This window comes from Phyllopteryx taeniolatus, chromosome 14 (assembly GCF_024500385.1).
Source record: "Phyllopteryx taeniolatus isolate TA_2022b chromosome 14, UOR_Ptae_1.2, whole genome shotgun sequence".
Classification (NCBI taxonomy): Eukaryota; Metazoa; Chordata; class Actinopteri; order Syngnathiformes; family Syngnathidae; genus Phyllopteryx; species Phyllopteryx taeniolatus.
The window spans coordinates 1,790,847-1,810,107 of record NC_084515.1 but is presented as its reverse complement, the minus strand read 5'-3'; the positions used below and the strand labels follow the sequence as shown (position 1 = coordinate 1,810,107).

At 40.8% G+C, this 19,261-nt stretch overlaps 1 protein-coding gene across 5 annotated transcripts in view; it reads left to right on the top strand.

Annotated features, from left to right (window-relative positions):
• Positions 1-18,726, top strand: part of kirrel1b (kirre like nephrin family adhesion molecule 1b) — a 106,417-nt gene extending 87,691 nt beyond the window's left edge. Inside the window, exons 12-16 of one of the 5 annotated variants that reach the window (XM_061797931.1) lie at positions 1,965-2,083; positions 2,232-2,255; positions 5,933-6,060; positions 7,542-7,616; positions 12,148-18,726. In XM_061797931.1, coding sequence (XP_061653915.1) covers positions 1,965-2,083; positions 2,232-2,255; positions 5,933-6,060; positions 7,542-7,616; positions 12,148-12,802 — 1,001 coding nt within the window. In that variant the 3' untranslated portion in view covers positions 12,803-18,726. Of the gene's footprint in view, positions 1-1,964; positions 2,084-2,231; positions 2,256-5,932; positions 6,061-6,485; positions 7,617-12,147 lie in introns of those variants that run through there. The other 4 variants (XM_061797930.1, XM_061797933.1, XM_061797932.1 and 1 more) reach the window with 4 other exon arrangements.
• Positions 18,727-19,261: the final 535 nt, after the last annotated feature.

Genomic DNA, 19,261 nt, shown 5'->3' with positions numbered 1-19,261 from the left:
TCTTTCTGCCAGTTTTTCAATTGACCATTGGCTCTTGTGTCTCTGTTTGCTGAATATTTGCATTCAAGTGCCCTTTCCAAATCCCAAAAGTTAACCAGATCAATCCAAGCTCCGGATGAAGCCACGCAGGCATTCACATAGACATTCCCTCAAAATGGATATCACCGTAGTTCAAGAATGTTCGACCGCCCTTGGTCCCTCGGTGTGGGACGTGTCCTTTTTGCCGGGATGCTCTCGGCTGGACCCCTGGGCCTGATCCCGCCCCTCGATTGATTGGGTGGGGTCCTCAGGCGCCGCGGTGCGGCCACACCAATTACAGGACACTTATGTCAGTCTTTGTCCATGTAAAACAGTATCAATTTACTAGCATGTATCCGCAGGCACACACCCAGAGGACTCTTTCACTGGGTGTGGGGTCACGCACTTACTGCGACAAATAACTCATGAATTAGTAAATCGCTTGTGTATTCCCTCACTTATACTCTCGTCCTGTAGAGTTTTATAATTTACATAATTAATGCCACCACACTTCAGTTGTAAAGCTGGGTTCACGACCCTTGTCCTGCATGCTTCTTATCCAGTCCTTGTTCTGTTCTATCTTGTCCTGTCTTTTCCTCACAGGGTGTCACACTACAGCCCCATGCAACACTCATATTTAATGTTTTATTGTTGTGGATAATGTAATGATTTACTTCTCTCATCCTGTTTACAATTAGTGCTTTGTCTTGTGTATTTGTTTCTCTCTCCCTTCTAGAAACTTTGTTCTGTTCGACTGATCAAGTCTGTTCCTCAATAAACCTCAATTATAATACCACAGCGGAAGCTTAAAAAGTAAAACTCCATCCATCCAACCATTTTCAACACCGCTTATCCTGGTTAGGGTCGCGGGTCGCTGGAGCCTATCCCAGCGGACTTCGGGCGAAACACAGTAAAACTGTTCCGGCATAAAAGGGATACAGATTTTCCATTCTGCCTGACCTAACAGCCGAACAGGACAAAAAAAAGTTTTTTTTATGTTAAGCTATTTAGGTTGACCCACCGTATCACCTTAGTGCACATTTTTGGGGGTTGACCTGTGATACAACACCTGATGAATTTATGTTTTTAAGTTAGTCTGTTCTGGTTGGCTTTTGGATTTTAAATTTGATCAGAATCAGAATAATCTTTATTTGCTGAGTACCGGGTGATTGAAAAGTAATTCCCTATTTTTAAGTACTTGTAATTTATTTCTGAACTATAATTCTTACAAGACATGAACATGAGAAGAAAGTGTATTCTATTCTCTTTTTAAATTATATTTGGGGTTGACTCATGATATTACCAACACCGAAGTGCAAACCTGTATTTTTTGTTTGTTTGTTTGTTTGTGTTTACCCATGTTATCCCACTAGTGTGAACAAACTGTAGGATTTCTATTTTTCAGTTCTTTTTGGGTTGACCCATGGTATCAACTTAGTGTAACCCTGTTGGGTTTTTTAAGTGAATCTGTTTAGATTGACCCATGGTATCACCTCAGCGCAAAAGCTGTTGGATTTATAATTTTTTAATTAGTCCTTTTGTGTTGAGCCATGGTATCGCCTTAGTGCAAAATCTGTTGGATTTCTGTTTTATAGTTAATTTGGTTGACACATGGTATAACCTTAGTGCAATATCGGTTGGATTTCTATTTTAAATGTAGTATTTTTGCATTGACCCACCTTAGTTCAAAGCCTGTTGGATTTCTCACTCTTTTTTTTTTTGTTAATTAAATTGCTTTGACCCATGGTATCACCTTGGTGCAAAACAACCTGTTAGATTTCTGCTTTTAAATCCAATCTGTTTGAGTTGACCCATATCCTGAATGCAACAGCAGTTATTCTTTTTGGGGTGCCCCCTCGGTACCACCTTGGTACATAACCTGCTGGATTTCTCTGTTTCTAGAGACTTGGATGTCAATGTTTACTTGCTTTTCGTGTGCCTTTCAGACATCGTCCCGGTGGGCATCATCGCCGGGGGCACGGTAGGCTCGTCCATTTTACTGCTCATGCTGCTCCTGGTTCTTGGCTTCTTCTTCTACCGCCAACGCAAAGGCAGTGAGTTCCTCGTATCTTTCACTCAGCTTCTGCGACATATGCCCTCCGCTTTAGCGTTTTATTCAAATTAGACTCATGAATATTCATGCAAATGAGCAAACAGCCTCCGAACGCCCACGCACCTCCCTCTTATTTTTCTTATAATCTTTGATACACCAGATAAAGAAAGCAGCTGAAGACAAGGTGAGCCCTGACAGGATGAATTTTCTGCATGTTTTCCACACGACGTCAAATTCAACTGGAGAATACAGTTTCGATAGAAATTCTGTGTGAATGCTAAAGAGCTGACACTGAACTGAAATGCTGTGCAATTATTCAAAACGCGGGGGAAATGATTTTGAGACTGAAAAAGCTTAATTGATAGGGGTGCATTTTTTTAAATGTGTCCGTTAATTTGGGGATACTATCATGGAAAATGTGGACTGATTAAAAAAAATAATAAATGAGGATTTGAAGAATGTAAAAAATACTTCTCAAGATGATTTGAAAGAGCTGAACATTTTGAAGTTGGAATGGTTTGAATTGAAGATTTAAATTGATTAAGATTGTAAAATGTCTCATTCATTTCAATTGTATTTTTTAATAGCTAATGTGGACTTGTTGGAATGGTATGAATTTTGGGAATGTGGAAAAGTGGGGTTCCCAAGATGTCCTGAATTTTGTGAATATTTTAATGCTGGAAGGTTTAAATTGTTTGAGAAATGTGGGCTGTCAAGTGATGGTTTCAAATTTGGGACAAGAGTTAAGGTTTCAAATTAAGTGGTCAAGGTAGGGTTTCAAATTAGGTTGTCAGGTTTCCAAATTAGGGTGTCAAATTAGGTTTTCATATTACATATTATCATAGCATTAAATTTAGGGTTTCCAACTGGGCTCTCAAATTAGGATTTCAAGTTAGGTTTTCAATTCAGGCTGTCTCGTTAGGGTTCCAGTGGCAGTTAGTGTGTCAAGATAGTATTCCAAGTTAGGCAGTCAATTTAGGATTTTCATCCAGGGTTAGGCTTTCAAATTACACCCAGGGTTGCAAATTAAGGTTCCAAACTAGAGTTAGGGTTTCAAATTAAGATTCAAACTGATGTTAGGTTTTCAAATTAAAGTTTCATATGAGAATTAGGGTTTCAAATGTGGGTTTTGGCCAGGGTTCGGGTTTAAATTTAGGGTTTTAAACTAGGGTTGGGAACAATAAACCAATGTAACTGAATATCTTTTCATAAAGGCGAGTGATACGACTATATCGGGAGCAGACAAGATTATCGATACAAAATCTGCCAGGAACCCTTAGGTACATCAGTTATAGTGCTGTGGACCGGATATCACGAGGCTAGGAATCGTTTGCCTGAGGCTTTATGGTTTTCATTTCATAAAACAAGCGCGAGAGGTCTGACGCTGTGTTTCGCAGGTAATGTCATGTTTGCAACTAAGCACAGCAGTGGTGGAGACTAGTGACACGACTAGTTTAATTACATTTCTCCATAGCGTCACTATGTCAACGTCAAATAGGGTTTCCGTAGTTAAGATACTTTCGTGGTCACAGCAATCGCAAAGTAGCATTCTCCCAGCAATTGTAAACATTGAATGCAACGTCACATTATGTACATTATCTCAAGTCCGCTATCGACACCGGCAAAATGTGTGACCCAGATTGTAAACATGCAGACAATATGGCAAAGGTACTGTAATTTCTCGTGTACAATGCACACCCATGTATAATACACACCCCAAAGTTGACCTAAAAATTCTGGAAAAGCCTTCTGCCTATGTATAATGCATTTTTGCAATGCATGATTTTGCTTCCACCCATATGAAAAACATAGTATTATCTGTATTTTGTTAGGTTTTTTTTCAAATAATTATTCTGAAGTTAAGCACTTTATTTGAACACGTAATACTTTATTTTTTATTTACTTGCTCTTATTTTGAAATTCACAGCCCTACTTTTATTTAGTAAATTAGAAAACACACCGTTGTGCTCATATGTTTGATTACACAGGCAGAATTTGTAAGATGGGTACAGTTCTTTAAAGAAAACATGAAGGGACAGGCGAAACATATTTTACTTTATTTTAATGGGATTCAAATTAAACGGTCAAGCATTTCAGAAAAGAATTATCATTAAACAAAACATAACCATAAAGAAATTAATGATGATTATTATTCAGTCATCAGTCATATTAAAAAATAAATAAATAAATATTTCACTAATTCTGCTTGGGTATCTAAACTTATGAGCACAACTGTACATATATGCAGTCATACGTACATACCCATGACATATTGGAATGAAAGTGTAGGATACACCTTTTGCATAACCACTAGGTGGCGTTGGCATATTAGAATGAAAGTGTACATCTTTCTCATAACCTCTAGGTGGCGGTGGCATATTGGAATGAAAGTGTACAGCTTTTTCATAACGTCTAGATGGCGGCATACATTTATAAAATGTGAAAGTTTTTTTTCCATTTTCCCCTATACCTATGTATAATGCACACTATTGACTTTTGACAATTTTTGGGGTAAAGAAATGCACATTATACTCGAGAAATTACGGGAGGTACATCTCGGCAATTTCCTTGTACTATAACTCAGCAAGCTAATGCTTCTTCTTGAGTACTCGCAGTACACTTATATGTTCGTGTTGGTACTGTGCGACCCTAAAAAGAAACTACCAAGAGGACATACAGCCAGGTATATCCCGAAGCTGACACAACAATCGCCAGTTGAACTAAGCTAATCATCAAGAATTAAAAGTTCAAAATGTCAGTCACCACTCAGCAAGCAGCAAAAGAAAAATAAAAGAAAATAAGCAGCATTTGTGTGCAGTGGCAGTCCCAGCTTGCATGGCAGAGTGTGCGAGGCCCCCCATGGCTCTTTAAATAGTGTTTGTGAATAGAAAATCTTTAAAATTAATTGTTGTATTGTTTTGGTCTATTTAAATAATTATTTTGATATTAAAAAAAAAAAGAAATTTTACAGTGCCTTAAAGCAACAATGCTCAGGGTTAAGTGGTCTTTTACGTGCTTGAAAATAGGGTGAGACAAATGTCATTTTATAGAATTGGGTTAAGTCAAGTCAAGGTCTTTATGATTAGCACATGTGCAAATGTTAACGATCACATTTTTTCTGCACTAAATCAAATCGAGAATCGTATCGCTCGCATACTGAATCTTATCGTATCGAAACGTTCCGCTCAAAAGATATAATTTTTTTAATCGAATCGCTACCTGTGTATCTAGATATGTAGCTATTCGACTTCATGCCAGAGATTCCCAACCCTATTTTAAACTAGGATGTTTCAAGTTAATGTATCTAATTTGGTTTGTTGGAACCCAAATCCTAGTTTGGAACTCTAAAGGCCTAAAGTGGTCGCACGGGCGACAGCGCCCACATTGCATCACGTGACCGACGCATTGGGCCGCGCGGCCCCTATGCGGCACTTGACACGTACACGGCACAAATTACAGAATGCCACGGAGATCATCTCTCGTGATTGGTCCGTTTTAGTCACATGCTGTGATGTATTCAGCTACTCAGCCGCACATAACACCTACGCCACCGCCTTCTTGATCGATTGCAATATAACTAAACGCATCATCTGGTCATCTAGGTCCATTTATTCTAGCAGGCACTGTTCCAGGGTCGCCATTTTTGTTGCTTGTTGCTTTGTTTCTTGTTCCGGAAAGTAAAGACGGCTACCGGAATTGGCCATAAAATGCAGAGGAAACTCCACCCTGTGGTGTCCTAGCCCTAAATAAATTTTCCTCCTATCAACAACCATTGTGGCTCACAAACCTTGGCTTCGGGAACCTTAAAGTGGAGATTAATCTTGTGTAGCCTCATTGCTGAGACTTGAAACTTCCTTCCAGGTCATAGAGGAGTTACACTGGGTAAAGCCGATATCAAAGTGGAGACAGTCAACAAGGAGACACATAGTCTGGAGGAGGAGGCAGCCAACGTCTCCACAGCCACGCGCATGGTCAAGGCCATGTACTCTGTGAGTACAAACACACGTTGACAAGTAGGAACTTGATACAGTCACTTTCCGTGAGGGGCTACAACAGGGCTGGGCAAACGTTTGCGTATTTTGTCTGATTAGATTTATTTTTATTTTTTTTTTAAAGACAGGTTTACCAGCTCATTTGTAGATTAGTTACTCTACACAAAGAAAATTGAATAATTTAATGTCTGTAAAATATTTTGTTAATCATTAAATAATAGTATATTCTCATTTTGTAATTTATAATTAATTTAACAGTGACTACTTTGCCAATAATCATACCAATATTTGGTATTTTATAACTTACAATGAATCAATTAACCAATTATGGAATGAGATGAATATAAATAAATAAAAATGAATAAATGCATTTATATAAATACATCCATCCATCCATTTTCTGTGCCACTTCTCCTCACTAGGGTCGTGGGCGTGCTGGAGCCTATCCCAGCTGTCATCGGGCAGGAGGCGGGGTACACCGTGAACTGGTTGCCAACCAATCGCAGGGCACATACAAACAAACAACCATTCGCACTCACAGTCACACCTACGGGCAATTTAGAGTCTCCAATTAATGCATGTTTTTTTTGGGATGTGGGAGGAAACCGGAGTGCCCGGAGAAAACCCACGCAGGCACGGGGAGAACATGGAAACTCCACGCAGGCGGGGCTGGGAAATTAAATACCGCTCCTCAGAACTGTGAGGCTGACGCTCTAACCAGTCATCCACCGTGCCGCCTTTATTTAACTCATATTTTTAAATTCCATCCATCCATCCATTTTGTGAGCCGCTTCTCCTCACTAGGGTCGTGGGCATGCTGGAGCCTATCCCAGCTATCATCGGGCAGGAGGCGGGATACACCCTGAACTGGTTGCCAGCCGATCGCAGGGCACATACAAACAAACAACCATTCGCACTCACATTCACACCTACGGGCAATTTAGAGTTGTCAATTAACCTACCATGCATGTTTTTGGGATGTGGGAGGAAACCGGACTGCCCGGAGAAAACCAACACAGGTACGGGGAGAACATGCAAACTCCACACAGGCGGGGCCGGGGATTGAACACCGGTCCTCAGAACTGTAAGGCAGACGCTCTAACCAGTTGGTCACCGTGCCACCTTAAATAATTATTTAATGAGAAATTTATTTTCAAAATTTATGACTAAATGTGTAGAATCATTTATTTTGGTAATTCATTAAAAATATATATATTTATAATTAAATGCTTGTAAAATAAAAAGAAAATGTTACATGTATATGTCAAATTGTTTATTCATCATTTCATATTCTTTACTATAAATCAGTCGGACTACAATTTCATGAGCTAAATGAATAAAAGTTGCAACTTTCTTCTCCTCCCTCTCTTCCTCCTTTCTCGCCGTCCCTCCCTCCTTCTCTCCCTCCGTCTGTCTGTATGTTTTGTCGTTTGACGGTTTAGTTTCTGCCCTCTGTCTCCCTCTCTCCCTCCACTCAGCCCTTCAAAGACGAAATGGACCTCAAGCAGGACGTGCGCAGTGAGAGCGACACGCGTGACGACTACGAGCTCAAGGTCAGCCAGCTCGTAGCTTTAGCTCACAGGGTAATAGGGTTTCAAATTAGGGCTTCAGAGCAGGGTTTCGGTTAAAAGTTCGGGTTGGAAATTAGGATTAGGGTTTCAAATTGATGTTTCAAATTATGATTTCAAACTGGGTTCTCAAATTAGATTTAGGGTTTCAAATTAGGGTTTCAAGCCAGGGCTAGGATTTCAAGATGGAGTTTCAAACTCGGGTTAGGGTTGCAAATTAGGGATTCAAACATGGGTCAGTATTTCTAATTAGGGATTCAAGGCAGAATTAGGGTTTCAAATCAGGGTTAGAGTGTAATCTTAGGGTTTAGAACTCAGGTTAGGGTTTCAAGTTAGGGCCTCAAAAAAGGTCCAGCTTTTCAAGCCAGTGTTAAGATTTCAAATTAGGGTTTCAAATCATGGTTACGGTTGCAATTTAAGATTTCAAATTAGGTTCTCAAACTAGATTTAGGGTTTCAAATTAAGGTTTCCAGCCAGGGTTAAGGTTTCAAGTTGGGGTTTCAAACTCGGGTTAGGGTTGGAAATTAGGGATTCAAACAAGAGTCACGATTTCAAATTAGGAATTCAAGCTTGAAATAGTGTTTCAAACAAGGGTTTGGATTTTATATTAGGGCAGGGGTGTCATAACTTTTTAACTTTTTAATAAAAATCTACGGAGACAAGGTACACTTCAACATTCTTCAATGTTAACTTATTAAACACCAAACCAGCTAAACTAGTCCATCAACCAACTATACAGTACAGTATATTATTATTACTTTGAAAACTGCTACGTCATAGCAGTCTGTTAAAGGTGGCAGGCAAATACAGTAGTTTAGTATTTTTTTTGTCAGATTTTAGGGTGGCCCACTGCCCTGTGACTAGGGCACCCCCAGCACTGAGCAGCAGCAGAATCACATGTACAAATTCAGAATCAAATCAAGAGCAAATTGTAGTAAGCTGAAAATTTGTTCACAAATTGGACATGGCACCGAGGAGAAAGTTATTCATCAGGGCATTTTGAAGACAAAGGTTTTTCTATTTTAGTTGTAAATAGCTTATTTGCATGTTTGCGTATCTAAATAAGCTCTATATAAAACCAATGTATTAATAGCATCAGGTATCGCACCCATGGAGCATGTGGGTGTCGCAACACCTCCATTTTTGACACCCACACTTTGCATGCCCCCGCCCCTACACACACACACACACACCTCCACCTTTATTTATTTATTTATTTTAAGGGGAAATGCAAATTAATGAACACCAGTACAATACTTGTGTACGCTTGTAAATGTGCCGAAGTTAGTATACAGCCAGAGATCGGTAGAATAGCCAAATATTGTACTATAAGTAGGAGGACTGCTACTTTAGAATATTATGACTCAAATAAAAGTAAAAAGCTCTCCTCCAAATAATTACTTGAGTAAGAGTAAGAAAATACTAAATAAAAAACTACTCAAGTACTGAGTAAATAGTAACTTAAATCAGCATGAACGTCAAATAAAATGAAAACAACTAAATAAAATATGAATGTGCAAATTCAGATATTGCTGAACATCCATCCATCCATTTTCAACACAGCTTATCCTGGTCAGGGTTGTGGGGAACTGGAGCCTATCCCAGCTGACTTCAGGCAAAAGGCAGACTACACCCTGAACTGCTCACCAGCCAGTCACGGCACATATAGACACGGACAACCATTCGCACTCACATTCACACCATCACTGAGTGGGAACTGAACCCACACTGCCCGCACCAAAGTCAGGCGAGTGCACCACTACACCATCAGTGACTGTTGCTGAACAATATCACTTAATCAAAACATCATCAAATAACAAACGAATTTTAAAAATTCAGCTCCGAGAAATGGTCTGATACTCTTTTGTCTGATACTCAACTGGTTAAACAGCACAATAGGCTCAACAGACCCCTGTTCAAATTTCAGGTTTTTGTGATGTAAAATAAATCATTTAAAACTGTTTTCCACCATTTATGTGACACAACTTTGAGAGGGGAGGTGAAAATAAAATAATATTGTTCAGGTCAAGATTGCAAAAGAGATGTTCTGTCTCAACTGGTCTTTTACTTGGTTAAATAAAATTAAAATAGTCATAAAACAAATCTGGCTGCACAAGGGCGCACTCCCTATTATAACTGGCCAGTGGCTGTGTTCAGGAGTAGCCATCCATCCATCTATCCACTTTCTGAGCCGCTTATCCTCACAAGGGTCACGGGAGTGCTGGAGCCTATCCCAGCTATCATCTGGCAGGAGGCGGGGTACACCCTGAACTGGTCGCCAGCCAATCGCCGGGCACATATAAACAAACAACCATTCGCACTCACATTCACACCTAAGGGCAATTTAGAGTCTTCAATTAACCTTGTGTGCGTGTTTTGGGGATGTGGGAGGAAACCGGAGTGCCCGGAGAAAACCCACGCAGGCACGGGGAGAACATGCAAACTACACACAGGCGGATTTAACCCCGGTCCTCAGAACTGTGAGACAGACGCTCTAACCAGTCAACCACCGTGCTCAGGAGTAACCAATTACATTCAAACTCATGTTAAATGCGAGTCCACACACACGTACCAGGCCATCACCATTTCAATTTTTAAGTGCCCTAAAACACATACATCCTTTATTGCTCAGTGACTGTTTTTCTCAATGTCTTTATGTCTCAAAAGTGTTCTCTGTCAATTGACTGTTGTCGTACGAGAGCAGCTCCAACTACCGGAGATAAATTCCTTGTGTGTTTTTTGGACATACTTGGCAAATAAAGATGATTCTGATTCTGATTCTGATGCCTTACAGAAACATGATTTGCTTTATTAACTGAAAAGACTGAATGAAGAAGCTATTTGTTGACCATTGATAGTGTGTGTGTGTGTATGTGTGTGTGTGTGTGCGCGCGCGCGTGCCCATGACCGAGCGAGCGAGAGAGTAAGAGATTACAGAACATACTCCAAAGTTGCATGTCTTAGTTACTTATGACCATAAAATAGGGCTAATGTAGCATAGCCAAAATAACAACAACAAAAACATCTGCAACTTACCACAAGTGTGGGGAGAAATATCCAAGTTTGGTCAGTCACAATTTAAAACTACGCTCCATGACAAAGCTGTTGTTTTTCTGATTCTGTAATGTAAACACAAGTCGTGCTGCGGATTTTTTCCCCCTGATATGAGTCACTTTGTTTGGCCTGCGAAGGCTTTGTTTGCAGTAATTGGTTGCCTTGTGCCATTTGATTGGTGAACTAGATTCAAATGACACAAGTAGTTGTGTTGGATTGGTGCAAACAGCACCCAATGCGGAAGTCAAAGGTGAAGTCCAAAAATAAATTGCGCACGCAACAATTGATAAATAAAAGTAGCGGGCGGCATGTAGATCATTGTAGCTGAGTATAGGTACCATTTCTTCTTAACATAAATAAGTATGTAATAATAAATAATAAGTATGATGCATTAAAACTACTCTGACAAGTACAATTTATCCAAAATGTTTCTTGAGTACATGTAATGGAGTAAATGTTGCACCTTCCTTCACACCTCTGTATACAGCTAATTTGCATTTGTAAAACATAGACAAGAAACATAGACAAGACATATCAACAAGTACATAAAATCCATCCATCCATCCATTTTCTGAGCCGCTTCTCCTCACTAGAGTCGCGGGCGTGCTGGAGCCTATCCCAGCTGTCATCGGGCAGGAGGCGGGGTACACCCTGAGCTGGTTGCCAGCCAATCACAAGGCACATAGAAACAAACAACCATTCGCACTCACAGTCATGCCTACGGGCAATTTAGAGTCTCCAATTCATGCATGTTTTTGGGATGTGGGAGGAAACCGGAGTGCCCGGAGAAAACCCACGCAGGCACGGGGAGAACATGCAAACTCCACACAGGCGGGGCTGGGGATTGAACCCGGGTCCTCAGAACTGTGAGGCTGACGCTCTAACCAGTCGGTCACTGTGCCGCCTAGTACATAAAATCATTTTTTTTTAAATCACATTAAAACAGGGTCTAAGATGCCTGATTAATAAATGCATTTTTTTTTAAAATATCATTGCGAGCTGTGTCAAATGTTATTTTTAGGATATGCTGCCGACCGCTAAAAAATTGACAGCGGGCAACAAATGGCCCTCATAGTTTGGCCACCACTGAATAATGGTTTCATGTCAGGGTTAGGGTTTTAAATTAGGGCTTCAAACTAGGGTTAGTGTTTCAAGTCATCCTTAGGGTTTCAATCTATGAAATTAGCATTTCAATCAAGGGTTTGGATTCCAAATTAGGGTTTCAAGCTTGAGGTGGGGTTTCAAATATAGATTAGGGTTTCAAATTAGGGTTTAAAGCCAGAGTTAGGGTTTCAACTCAGGTGACAAGAGCGTTTCAAGTTAAGATTTGAAATCAGAGTCAAGGTTTCAAGTTAGGGTTTCAACCAGGGTTTGTGTTTCAAGGTGGAGTCACTGTTTCAAGGTTAGGGGTTCAATTGTTCACCTAGTGTTAAAAGGCTAAAATTTGTGTTTGTGATTTCAGGATCCAACAAACGGCTACTACAACGTGCGAGCGACCACCCACGACGAGGCTCGCCCTCAGTCACGTGCCGTCCACTACCAGGGAGACTTCCGTTCCCAGAATCCAAGCAGTGGGGCGGGTGGAGGCGCCGTATCTGCTGCCGCAACTGCGGCCACAACTGCGGCCCCCACCGGCGCTGTCCCCCCCAGCGGAGTGCCGGGCTCCCGGGCCGGCTGCTATGACCCGCGCCCCCCTTCCCGCATGTCCCACTCTACCTACGCCCAGTTCAGCACCCTCTCCCGTACAGCCGCCACCCAGCAGGCGCCGCCTAATCTGCCCGGGGACTACCCGGGGGAATGTGGATTGCTGGACGGCACCACACAGCTGGCCTACGACAACTACGGGTACCCCTCGCAGTACCACGGCTATCGCGTGGCCTTTGCACCGCCCATGGAGGAGGGCCCGGCCTACGAGATGCACCCCACGGGACCAGGGAGGGGACCCAGCAAGCAGAGCCCTGAAGTGGAGCTCGGGAAGTACGGCACCGCCACCCGCTTTTCGTACTCGTCGCCCCCTTCTGACCACTCGCAGAGACACACACAGAGAATGCAAACTCACGTGTGAAGGCAAAACCACGTGCGTTGTCGTTAGCAATATGCATGCTAGTCAGCGCTAACTACAATCAACAAAGAAGAAGAGCACTTCCGACCAATCAATCGCCTTTTTGGGGAACCTAAACTTTGACTTTTATCCTGGTCAAAATGTATTTTGGGGTCCCTGAAGACGAGTGCAGTAGTGCTCCCAAAACCAGTTTCGCCTAATGACGCGAAATTAAAAGACCATGTTTGTCATGAGAAGACGTATGAAAAAGTCTCAAGGACCTATGTCCGAAATTGAATAGGAAGTCGGCCAATACGTGTTAAAGCGGCCATTTGGGGGGTGCCTCGCCGCCTAGCATACCTCCACCTTTCTTTAGCCATTAACATGAAATTTGGTGAACAGGTCTATCATAACAGGATGAACGAAAAAGTCTCAATAGCCTTCAATTTGGGTTGAAGCGGCTATTTGGGGGCGAACTCCTACCAGGGACCATGGTGCCTAGTATACCTCCCGCCACCAGTTCCACCGATCGACATGAAATTCAGCCAGCAGGTCTGTCTTGACAGGAAACACAAAAAAATTCTTGAAGATTCATGTCTGACAATAAACAGGAAGTCAGCCATTTTGAGTGAATTCGTAATAATGACTAGGGTGCATAGCTCAAGTCTAATCTAGCCTAGTGTTGGAAAAAATGACTGGCCACCAGTCTTTACCAATCAACACAAAATTTGCTGGACATGGAAGGAAGTCTGGCAACCAGTTCAGGGTGTACCCCGCCTCCTGCCCGATGACAGCTGGGATAGGCTCCAGCACGCCCGCGACCCTAGTGAGCAGAAGCGGCTCAGAAAATGGATGGATGGATGGATTGCTTGAACACAGGTCTCCGAGACTAGTGTTTCCCTACCTTTATTGCGTTAAGGCCAATTGTACATGATAATAATTTTACAGCACACCGCCAACGAAAAGTTCCCAGTTTGAATACTGAAATAATGAAGAACTATCTCATTTTACTCCAAACATATTGAGTATGGAATCTGGGACAGGTTAATTGAACACAAAGCTGAAATACTAGCAGTAAGCCATGACTTATTATTCTGTTGTATGAATGGCAACAAATGGATACATGTGTTTATTGTACCTTCTGCCATCCAAATGAAGAGCATTTAATTGCTCTGCCTGTCACTCTACGTCATTGGCATACAGTAGATAGATGAACCAAAATATGTTTAGAATTAATTAAAAATACTTTTCAGGCAAATTACTGTAATGTAATGTAATGTACTGTGTAATTGGATAATACACTAAAATCCCTTGATGTTCTCTCACAGCACACTAGTGTGCCACGGCACCCTCATTGCGAATTACTGTCCTAAACAGATGGTATCCAAGACAGATGGCCAGATGCGGGTTGGCCAGACACGGGTATCTTAGACTGGTAGCCGGACGTGACTACCCTGGACAGATGGGCTTGTGTCCTCGCCAGATGGCTGGATGTGGGTTGCCAGGAAGTAGGTACCCTGCCCAGATGGTCGGATGTGAGTTGGCTGGACGCAGGTATCCTAAACAGATGGCCAAATGCACGTTGCCCGGATGCGGGTATCTGTGACAGATAGCCAGGCATGGGTATCCTGGCCAGATGGTCAGATGCGGGTTGGCCGGACGTGGGTATCCTAGACAAATGGTTGACACTGAATTGTAAAGCTTTTCCGCCAGCTCCGTCTAATGTGGGCGTTAAAGTTTGACCATTTTGAGTGTTTTCTGGGGAAAAAATGGGTGTGCTAAAAGGGGAACTAAAGCCAATTTTGGGGGGGCAAGAATAAGTTGTATGTTCCCCCAATAGTCAAAACACTGTATTCTGATTAATATTGCATCCATGGAATAATAATTGAACAGATTAATTAATAATGTTTCATCCATCTCGGGGGGCTGCCATGTTTGGCAATATCCTGCTCTGCTGTCATCCGAAATTAACATCACAACTGATCTTGCATTGGGAACGTCACGTGACCAAACCCAGAAAACCAGTTAGCGGACTGCCGGTGTATGCTGTGATAACAAGCAAAACTTCGGGTTGATGACATGATGGTTTGATATTTGAACAAGTTTGGGTTCAAACCATCATATCAAAATGATGGTTCAAAATTTTAGCAAATTTGGGTTTAAATCATCATTTCATCAAACCTTAATTATGTTTGGTCATGTGACGTTTGCATTGCAAGCGTGAAAGCACTTGTTACTTTAATCTCGGTCGACGACAGAGGGCGATGTTGCCAAACATGTCAGCCCTCTGAGATGGATGAAAATTGATGAATTAATCTGTTTAATTCTTCTACCATATACATAATATTAATCAGTATACCGAGTTTAGACTAGTTGAGACACGTACAACGTATTCTTGCAACAACAACAACAAAATAAAAAAATTGGGCTTTAGTTCCCCTTTAATATAGAATTCATTGGTTTCATTTGGACTTTTTGTACAAACACAAAGCAACATATCTTTCCATGCACTGCAGCAACATGGCAGCTTCTCAACAACACAAAAACCAGTGAGGGGAGTCTCTTCCAGGACAGGTAGCAAAGCGTCGTGCTAATTTTCTACAGTCATGACGCATTTCGATGGTGACTTTTTAGTCCATTTTATGACTTGGCAGTTTGTACAAAAAAAAGAAAAATACCTCCACACCCTGGATCCTCAAGTATCAAACATGTTTGTTTCTCGTCACCTGCACAGTAGAATAGTTGTTGTTTTTTTTCATATTTATACAGAAAGTGGGGGGAGGGGAAACTGCATAAAAATAACATTTTATTGTATTTTTATTTAAAAAAAAAAAAAAAAAAGAAAAGAAAAAAATAAATGTGGCCCAAAGGTTCACATTTTTGTGTGAGGGGCACTAGATTTCTGCAACGGAACATTTTCGCCAGGGATGGATGACGTTGAATATACAGTGAAGGAGGTAAAAGGGGGGGGGTCTTTTTTTTTTAGCCCCTCAGACCATCAATCCCCCATGACTGGAATGCCTTTTATGACAACATTCACGTGATGGATTGGACAACAAGCGACTGCTCGCTTTCAACGGTGGAGTTTTAACATATCAAGGTGATGCTGCAGAGGCTTCCCTGGAGCTCGTTTTGGTACTGTAAACATGTAAATGACATGTAAACCACGGGTCAATAACGTAAACATGTAATGCTTCCTCACTCCAGCAAAAACAAAACAGTGGTCTTTGTTTTATGTTGTTTTCCTTGTTTTCTTTGCTATTTGTGAGTGACTGGCTTTCTGTGTTCACTGCTAGTGTGCCATACAGTACACTGTATATTGAGTTTATGCTAAGCCACAGCCCCAAACTGCAGACTGGGCCAATCACAGTGCAGCACAGAACAGCAGTCCGACATTTAATCAAATGATAAAATAAAAAAATATATTTGTGTTCTGTAAGAAAAAAAAACAACATAGCATTTCAAGTTAGGGTTCCAAATTAAGGTTTCAAGATAGGGTTTCAAATTATGGTTTCAAGCCTTTATTAGGGTTGCAAGTTAGACTTTCAAATTAGTGTTTCAAGCCAGGGTTGGCATTCCAAATTGGGGTTTCAAGTTAAGGTTCCCTGATTAGCATTTCAAGGCAAGTTTAGGAGTTCAAATTTGGGTCTCAAGTTAGGGTACCAAAAAAGGGCTTCAAGCCAGGGTTAGTCTTCAGGTCGGGGTTCCAAAATATAGTTTCAAGCCTGTATTACAGTTTCAAATTAAACTTCCAAATTAAGGTTTCTAGCAAGCCTGAAGGTTTCAAGTTAACTTTCAAATTAGGGTTTCAAGCAAGGATCGGGGTTTCCAGTTGGACTTCAGAGTTAGGGTTTTAAGCCAGTATTAGGGTTTCAAACAAGGATAAGAGTTTAAAGCTACGGTTAGGGTTACAAATTTGGGCTCTAAAATACAGTATGCTTTCAAAATGTGTTAGGGTTTCATGTTAGACTTCCAAATTCGGGTTTCAAACCAGTTAGGGTTCCAAATTAGATTGGAGTGTTTCAGTGTTCAGGTTTTAAAGACCAGGTTAGTGTTTTAAAGTATGGGTAAAGTTCCAAACTGGGGTTTGAAGTCAGTGGTAGGGTTTCAATTTAGGATTAAAGCAACATGTTTTTTTTTGTTTGTTTGTTTGTTTTTTAAATATGTCTGACTGAAGTCTGCTGATCTTCCCTCCAAATGTCAAATCGCGACATTAAGGATCAGCACTTTAGTTCTCAACAACATTTTGTCATTTCCTCTCAGTAAAAAATGTCAACAACATCCCTGATATTATATGTAGATTTTTTTTTCGATACTGTTTGTTATTTCATATGAACAAGTGGGCTTCAAAGTCGACCCAAATGAGAATGGGGACACGCGCTCACGCTGAGCCACCAGCGGATCCACTAGATATTTATTTGCACTTGTCCGGTGCCAAAAGGCTCAGAGGTGGCCGACATGTACGTGTGTTTACTGCCTGCGTGTGTGTGTGTGTGTGTGTGTGTGTGTGCGCGCGCGTGTGTGTGCGTGTGAGTGAGTGAGTGAGTGCGATCCGAGTTTCAATGTGGCTTGAAATCCTTCCCAACAGCTGCAAGAAGATGATCTGAAATTATCTTGACTGATGTTTTGACCAAAATCGCAATTAATCACAGCTGCGTTGCTAGCGAAGTGACATGCTAACTTAGTCTACATTACGAATACACGTTTTTTGTTCCTCTGCTTGTTAGAGAAATCCAATAATAACTTTTTGGAAGTGTTCAGCATCATGAAAACACAAGGAACTGAGGCACAATAGTTGCTAGCTGAAGCATGAAAAAGACGAAGGAAGGTTGGGGAGTTGCTAGCTGAATGGCTTGCCAAGTTGGTCTCCACGGCGATTAGCTTGTTGTTTTTTCCCGCTTGTTGACTAGATGACCTGCTAAAACAAAAGTGTGTTCAGTAGCATGAAGAAAAAAAAAACATGAAGATTAAGGCAGGAGACTTGCTAGCAGAATGACTTGCTAGCTAGACAGCTTTCTCCCATATATTTTATTTTCATCTGATTGTTAGAGAGACTCACTTGTAACTATGTGGAAGAATGTTCACGAGCATGAAAACAGAACTGAGGCAGAAGCGTTGTTAGCGGAAGCATAAAAACACAAGGACGAAGGAAAGTGAGAGAGTTGCTAGGGACTAGCTTGCTAAGTTAAAACATGCAGCAATCACAAGTTTTCCCCCTGGTTGATAGAGAGACGTACTGGAAACTTTTTGGGAAGTGTTCAGCATGAAAAAGCAAAACTGAGGAAGAAGAGTTGTTAGTGGAGCAGCTTGTTAACTTAGTTTACATGGCTATCAATAGTTCTGTTTCCTCTCGTTATTATCTAAATGATCAGCTAAGACTGAAAGAGTGTTCAGGAGTATGAAAACATAAGGACGCAGGCAGGAGAGTTACTACCATAAAACTTGCTAAATTAGCATACATGCTAATAACCGGTGTTGATTCCACTGGTTTGTTATCGAGACATTCAGTTCAGTTCAGAAGCAGGAACACAAAAACGAAGGTAGGAGAGAGGACTTATTAGCTTAGTCCACGCTACACTTATTCTACAGCCACAGTATGAAAACACGAAGGATCGCAGGAAGAAAATTGCTTGTAACAGCTTTTTCCATGATTTCAGTCTTCCAATTTCTTTAACAGCCGGGGAAAACAATACATTTTAATGCTAACTTAGCTTGCCTCTCCGCTAGCAGCTCTTGTCTCAAAAAATGACAGTGGATTTCTTGAGTGAGGCAAGAAGTGTTCGTAGGAGTGTTTTATGTATAGATATTTACAGTATAGATATAACCTTCATGGTCCACTTTAGTTTTTCAGTGATGTCTGCACTCGTTTGATATTTCACAATGTAAAGTTGCCTTTTTTTTCTCATCGTTTTATTAGCAAATTACGTTAAGTGTTTTTTCCATGCTGCAAATTGTATATTATTTTTTCACACAATTCCAGAAAATAAAAGGATTTCATACAAAAAAAGATGCATTTCAACTCATTCAGTTATTTGCTGTATGATTTTTAATGTCAGATTTTTCTTTTTATTTCTGTAAAATTGCTAATTTTTAAAATTTTATAATTTTGTCAGTTCTCCTTAATTGTTCATTTTCTTCTGCATCCCCAGCTCAATTTCTTCACCATTTTTCTCACTTGTCTGTTTTTTCTCTTTCCTTTTTTCCACTTTTTTATTGCAGTTAAATTCAGTAACTTTTAGAAAATGATTGGCTTATTTTTTTAGGCTAAAATTGTAGGGGGGTTAAACATTTTTTAAATGTATCATTTAATTTTGGTTAACTCCTGTAATTTATTGATTTCTTTTTCTCATTTTCAATACTATCTCTCCCATGTATTTTGTTGATTTTGGTAAATTTTGTATACTAGTTCATTGTTGCAATATGGTAATTTTCTTTAACTTTAAAAAAAAAAAAAATCATTTAATTCTGGCAGCATGGTTGCCGACTGGTTAGCACATGTGCCTGACAGTTCTGAGGACCGGGGTTCAAATCCCGG